Source organism: Brassica napus, chromosome C4 (assembly GCF_020379485.1).
Source record: "Brassica napus cultivar Da-Ae chromosome C4, Da-Ae, whole genome shotgun sequence".
Classification (NCBI taxonomy): Eukaryota; Viridiplantae; Streptophyta; class Magnoliopsida; order Brassicales; family Brassicaceae; genus Brassica; species Brassica napus.
In genome coordinates, this window is record NC_063447.1 from 6,784,764 (window position 1) to 6,791,651 (window position 6,888).

At 38.5% G+C, this 6,888-nt stretch overlaps 2 protein-coding genes across 2 annotated transcripts; one reads left to right on the forward strand and one right to left on the reverse strand.

The window, feature by feature from the left end:
* Nucleotides 1-2,014: 2,014 nt before the first annotated feature.
* On the forward strand, nucleotides 2,015-3,297 carry LOC106410905 (CBL-interacting serine/threonine-protein kinase 22-like; the record flags this gene model as incomplete). Its single annotated transcript, NM_001316046.1, is given in 1 exon segment — nucleotides 2,015-3,297. A coding segment is annotated over 1 exon segment (1,283 nt), but the record flags the coding sequence as incomplete, so codon positions are not given.
* A 580-nt stretch (nucleotides 3,298-3,877) lies between these two features.
* On the reverse strand, nucleotides 3,878-6,378 carry LOC106450955 (probable WRKY transcription factor 33). The gene is made up of 5 exons (XM_013892790.3): nucleotides 6,006-6,378; nucleotides 5,656-5,844; nucleotides 5,121-5,566; nucleotides 4,868-5,029; nucleotides 3,878-4,508 (listed from the first exon to the last, which is right to left on the reverse strand). The coding sequence occupies exons 1-5, from the start codon at nucleotides 6,246-6,248 to the stop codon at nucleotides 4,118-4,120; spliced, it is 1,431 nt and encodes a 476-aa protein (XP_013748244.3). The 5' UTR covers nucleotides 6,249-6,378; the 3' UTR covers nucleotides 3,878-4,117.
* Between the last annotated feature and the right edge of the window lie 510 nt (nucleotides 6,379-6,888).

Consider the following 6,888-nt stretch of genomic DNA (forward strand, 5'->3'; position numbering starts at 1 on the left):
AATGAGGCAACATTAAGCGTACTACAAATCCTGTATGGTTATGGCATCCAAGGGGGAGTGTTATGAACATTGTGGATTGCCATTAACCAAGACAAGAAGAGATGACTTCTCAGGCCACGACCAGGCCCAGCCACGACCAGGCCCAGCCACGACCAGGCCCAACCACAGCCGTGTCCAAGAGGAGAGAGAGACGGCGGCTGAGGAGAGAGAGTCGGCCTATCCTATGGCCGACCTTAGATCTAGGAAGTTTCCATTTATCTGTTTTAGATCTTTTCCTATTTCATGTTGTATTAGGTTTTGGATAATTTCCTTTTTCCTATTCCTTGTAACCCCTATATAAGGGAACACTTTGATTGAGTAATAATATACAGAGACACACGAAAATATTCAGTCTAAAACCCTTCGTTCACAACAAGTTTTTCTTTACTTGTCCAGTTTTTGCCTTTCTATCTTTCATTAATTACCATTATTTTGTGAATATAATAGTTTTTGAACAAGTGTGAGGTTTAAAATTTGGCTTTTTCAACACCGTAACGGGTCTGAATATTGTTTTACTCCAAACCACAAATGACTTGGATCCACGAATCCAACTTCCAATAAATTATGACAAGACTTATCTATTATTAATCTTTTTATTTTTATTTTCCAGATAACAAAGAATAATTATTTTATGCTGACATTGAAGTTCAAACAATATTTAAATGTAAATTTATAGTTGCCATTCAATTAAATTGTTATTTACTGACCGGAAAATGATATTTTCTCTGTTTTATAAAGAAAGTCATTTTGATATTTCTTAAAACCTTTTGTATTTGACACAAACCAAAAGAATGCTCCAGTTACCAGAGGAACGGATGTTCCTTAATGATCTTGATAGCAATAGTTCTCCATTATTGAATAACCACTACACACAATCAGAAAGTTATGCTTTATAATGGAAGCGACCACTCTTGTCTATATTCCATGCAGAAGAGTGAATAGTCTTTTGCATGTTGAGGGATACCTCACATATTCAACCCGGTTTACTTGGAATCTGGTCTGGTTTACTTAGGAACTAACTCAGTACTTCGGTTTGGTTTTTATCTGAACTTGATTTAGCAATGGGAGCATTATCATCTATTTTAACGTAAAGTGTAAGTCACATTCTACTTACTCCGCAAGTGTATGAATCAAAAGAACAAAACACACAGATTTTAGGGGTTCATAAAGATCAAGATGAATGATATCTTGAGTTAAATCTCTGCAAGAGAATACTCTCAATAACCTAATATATTCACTTGAGATGATAAACCAAATCATAAGATCTGACATTTTCCTAACCAGATATTTTTTTTTTTGGTTAAAAGAAATATCATTTTGTTTGCAACAGATATGACTAATTGTTCGAACAACCTCTAAACCAACTTAATCACCTCTAAATCAGTAGTGAAGCATAAAACACCTACATGAACATAACGTCGATCCACGATATTGTTTTCCATATTATTCAAAGATTTTTAAATTGCTTTTGATGTTGTATAAAAGTTTTTATAGTCAATGATGAATGTTTATATATTTTGTATGTACATCGAGTTTTCGCAGCTCCGATATAATTATAAAGTCTGAACCCACCTGGAATTCGAATATTTTGGTTGACCTCACAAGACAGATGTTTTTGACGACGTAATTAACAAAGAAAGAACATGAACCGTTTAATTAGGAAAATATTGAGAATTTATTTTTCAAAAGAGATTATCTTTAACCTAAAACAAGCAGTAAAAAGCATGTCTGTTTTCTTGATAAGGCAGGAGGAATGAGCCTCTTTCTTCCTAACCTTGTTAATATAAATTCCAATTAGTATTGCATTGAAATTGTCGTATATGATGGTTTTTTTAAATTAATTTCTGTATCCAAATAAAGTCAAATAAATATTAAAACTTTTTAAAACTAGCTGACGTGGCAAGTTGAAGATTTTTAATAAAAAGAGGCACCGCGCGGCATGTCTTTTCAATTTTGTATTAGTGTTTTTAAAAAAATGGCCGGCGAAGACTCTTCCGATTCCATCATCGTCAACGTCGACGGAGACGATAACAAATCGGCGCTGTTCGGCAAATACGACCTCGGAAAGCTTCTCGGCAGCGGCGCGTTCGCCAAAGTCTACCAGGCGGAGGATCTCCACAACGGCCGCGAAAGCGTCGCGATCAAAGTCGTCCAGAAGAAGCGTCTGAAAGACGGACTCACGGCGCACGTCAAGAGGGAAATCTCTGTCATGCGCCGCCTCCGCCACCCTCACATCGTCCTCCTCTCCGAGGTCCTCGCCACCAAGACGAAGATCTACTTCGTCATGGAGCTGGCCAAGGGCGGCGAGCTGTTCTCGAGAGTCTCGAGCAACCGATTCACGGAGAAGCTCAGCCGGAAGTATTTCCGGCAATTGATCTCCGCCGTGAGGTACTGCCACGCGAGGGGGGTTTACCACCGCGATCTCAAGCCGGAGAATCTCCTCCTCGACGAGAATCGAGATCTGAAGGTTTCGGACTTCGGTTTAAGCGCGATGAAGGAGCAGATCAAATCAGATGGGATGCTCCACACTCTCTGTGGTACTCCTGCTTACGTGGCACCCGAGCTTTTAACGAAGAAAGGATACGACGGATCGAAAGCGGATATATGGTCATGCGGCGTCGTTTTGTTTCTTCTAAACGCAGGTTACTTGCCGTTTCGAGATTCAAACATCTCGGGACTCTACAGGAGAATCCGAACGGCTCAATACACCATGCCGGAGTGGACTTCTCCGGAGCTAATGAATCTTCTCCGCCGTTTACTGGAGCCAGTTCCGGAGAAACGGATCACCGTCGATGAGATTTTAAAGGATCCGTGGTTCAACCACGGAGTAGATCCGAGTGAAATCGTCGGGATTCAAGTCGATGATTACGATCTGGAGGAAAGCGGGAAGAAGCTAAACGCGTTTGAGTTGATCGCGTCGTCGTCGACCGCGAATCTTGCAGGTTTGTTCGGGAACTTCGTGACGCCGGATCATTGCGATCAGTTCGTCTCCGACGAGAGCCCGGCGGAGATTATGAGGAAGGTTGTGGAGGTTGCGAGGCAGTTGAATCTGAGGATTGCGAAGAAGAAGGAGAGAGCAGTGAAGCTGGAAGGGTCGCAGGGAGTGGCGAACATCGTGGTGAAGATTCGGAGACTAACGGATGAGTTGGTGATGGTGGAGATGAAGAACAAGCAAAGAGACGTGGGCTTAGCTTGGGCCGACGAGCTCAGGCGAAAGCTACGTCGTATCATTAACCAACCGGTTAATAGGGGTCCGTAAAATTGTTTCAACACTAAAACCAATTTTACTCGGAATTTTCAAAATGAACAATACAACCGGTTTTAATGAGGATTCGAGAAGCACTATAGTGAACCAGTTCGGTTTACAGTGGAGCAGAGAGTAATGGGAAGATTGGCTTCTCTGTATATAAAAAAACAAGAAAAATAAAATGAAGAATGCTAACCGGAATTCCTTTTTTTTTTTTTACAAAAGTATATTTTTAACATAATACAAAATTATTTGCTACATTCATTGGAGAGAATTTGAATAAGACTCTAATTTTTACGTGTATGTGTGATCTATGTGTGTTTTGCAAAGTTGTGCTTTTGTTTTTGCCAAGGACCATGCCAACCGTTTGTAATATTTAAGACTGATTTATATTTGTTGATGATTTTTTTTTGGAATCGGAAGAACCATTTGTGTATGTTACATAGTAACATTTCTTATGAAACACAAGATTAGTGGTAATATGCATAGTAAATTACTTAAACAAAACAAACACATTGCGTGTAGTGTTAATGCCGATTCTTTATGTGCGCATATGTATATGTTCTTGTTTGATACGTTGTACAAAGTGAATAGATGTGAATATTGATTGGCTTTATTCCATTTTACTAGTTGTATGGTACAAACGAACTAAAGATATTATTACATTACAGGCGTGTGAAAGCCCTCGCATGAGCCACTAAAAAAAACAAATGAAATAATTTTCTCTATGGAGTATATAGACTATAGTCTTAGTATCTGCAGGACCACTAGTAAGTACTTAAACCCTTTTCTGGCATAAATGTACAGAATGAAAAACGAATTTTCACATCTTCAAGACAAAAACGAATCAAAGAAAGAGGAAGACTCATCGCTTGGTTCTTCTTTTGCTCTAGAGAAACCACCACCAAGGAAGTTATTATTGTTCGTAGCGTAACCAAAAGACCCGGCACTAGTGTTGTTGTTTTGGTGCAGCATTTGAAGTGTATATGGTGCTTGAGAAGAAGTAGTGTAACTAGAGTGACCAGCAATAGCGTTTGGTCTAATTGGTGCTGAAGAAGGATCTTGTGCCAGTCGGTTTGTGGTGTATCCGCTACCACGAGCCGCAGGTACGTCGTGGTTGTGTTTCCCTTCGTAGGTTGTGATTACAGCTCTCATATCGTGTGATGCTCTCTCAACATGTTTTCTCACTGGACAACCGTTGGTTGTGCACTTGTAGTAGCTTCTGTTAAGATTCATTAAATGATAAAAACCATATGATTGTGAGACTATTGATTCCAAAAGTGACTTAAATCTCGATCCACCGTATATATATATTTTGGAATTAAGAAAACCACTTTTAATAGATAAAAAAAAATTTTAAAAGAGAAAATAAATATCAGACTTTTGAGATTATATAAATATGGATTAATTGTAAAATATTCATTAAAATAATCAATATACACAAATTATAAAATAGATAGATATTGCCTCAGTGGAACTTTGACTTTATTGTTTTTTTTCAAGTTTGATTATTTGTTTTACGACATACTCTCAAGAACCTTTATTGTAATGATATCAAGAACAAATGTTTTAAGTTATTACCTTGGATTAGGGTTTCCTTTAACGACCTTTTGGCCGTACTTTCTCCATCTGTAACCATCATCAAGAATGTCTATATCACTCGTTGTCTGCACAACAATCCTCGGCTCTCTCACTGTCTTGCTTCCATTACCATTACCACCGTTTGTTTCGCTTTCTCCTTTCCTGAAAAAAAACACACACAAGAAACAAACATTTTAAGAAACTTTATAATTCAAGTAATGTTCAAAAAGAGAGTGATGTGTGGATCTTTTACCATCTCTTTGCTTCAGGTTCACTCCCACAGTCCTCTTCTTCTCCTCTGCTCATAACCGATAACTCATCGTCTCCAAGAGAACCAGAAGTAGTATTATTATCATCTTGTTGGATCACAAAGGAATCAGAGTGATCACCATGATGATCAAACACAGCAGAATGAAATGTCGACGAAGAAGACGACGATCTTCTAGTGGACTGAGGTTTTGGATGGTTATGGCTTCCCTTATACACAATCTCTGTGATCTGACCTTCCAAAGATGTTTCCACTTTCTTCTTCGTTGGACAGTTTGGGAAAGTACACTTATAGTAACTCCGAGGATTCTCGCTCCCTTTCACTTGTTTCTGTCCGTACTTTCTCCAGTTGTAACCGTCCTCTCCTTTCCTTTGCTCTCGTCCATTGTAAGATGCAGTTTGATGATGAGTGTTGTTGTTTGGACGAGTTTCCTGAACACACAAAAAACATTTTAAAATTTGAGGAAACACACAGATGAAAGTAAAAAGGTATTTGAAGATGGAGCTGTTGAGGAACAAACCTGTGACTGCAAGACAGAACTGTTTGTTGTTGTTGTTGTCGGAGCAGAAACTCCTGATGATTGTGTCTGAAATGAGAAATCAAAGAAGTTAACGTTGTTGTTGTTCTTCTTCGTCTTCTCTTCCTCGTTGATGCTTTTCTGATTATTTTCATATGTGAGAAGAGATCCTGTGGTTGGAGAAGCAAGAACCTACAAAATAGAATCAAGAATGGTTTTAATATAATCAAGAATGATTTTTATTTTTTTAAATGATTTTTATATAATCAAGAAAGGTTCTAAGTGGAGTCAATCCCATGTTCTATCAATAGTTCTGTAATTGAAAAGAAGAAGAAAAACAGAGGAGGCTTTACGTTAGCAGAGGAGGCAACAAAAGCAGGGGAATCAAGAAAAACAGAGGGGCTGAAACAAGTGGAAGGAGAGACAAGAGAAGGAGAGATTGAGATTGAAGAAGGAGCAAAAGATCTGAACTTTGGTGGGATCTCAAGATCTTCAAGAGATGCTGCTGATGATCTTATTCCGGACCAATTAGCAGAACCATTCATGTTTTGTCTGGTTATGCTATTGTCCATAGTAAGAAGAGAAGAAGCAGCCATACAGAAAGGGGAATTGTTTTTGTTTTATGAAGACCGGTTCAAGATATTTATAGAAAGTTGGAGACCTTGGAGAAGGGGGCAAAGAAGAAAGAAAAAAAGAAGAGATGTGATGGTTCTCGAAATGTTTTTGTGTTTCGATAGTTATGTCTGTATATATAAAACATATTGCACGATCTGATTGGTTAGTTTTGTATTTTTGATGGCATAAATGAAGAAAAAAATGTAGTTTCTGAGAAGGTGATAAAAAGTTTGACCGTTGAAAAAATTAGAAGATGGAGAAGAAGAGGAGGAGAGGAGATGGTCAGACCATGTGTCCTTGACTTTGAACGAGGCGGGCTTACGTCAGCTTCATGCTTTCGTCATCCTTTGGATGCCTTTGTTACGGCCACGTGTAGTTTCTTGCGGTTCGGTTCATTTGGATAAAAAATACGATTTTCCATTAGGTTAGGTCGTCTCTTTTCTTTAAAGCACATGAATAAAGATTAGGAGTGGGTTAATTAGCAAAACCTCCTAATTAAAGTTGTTATTAAATCCATGCGCGGCTATTTGGTTTCAATCTATTTGTTTACTCATGTGCGTGTTACTTTATTACACGCGTGTAACCTTCGCAACCTACACGTACAAAAGACGTGGCATTGTT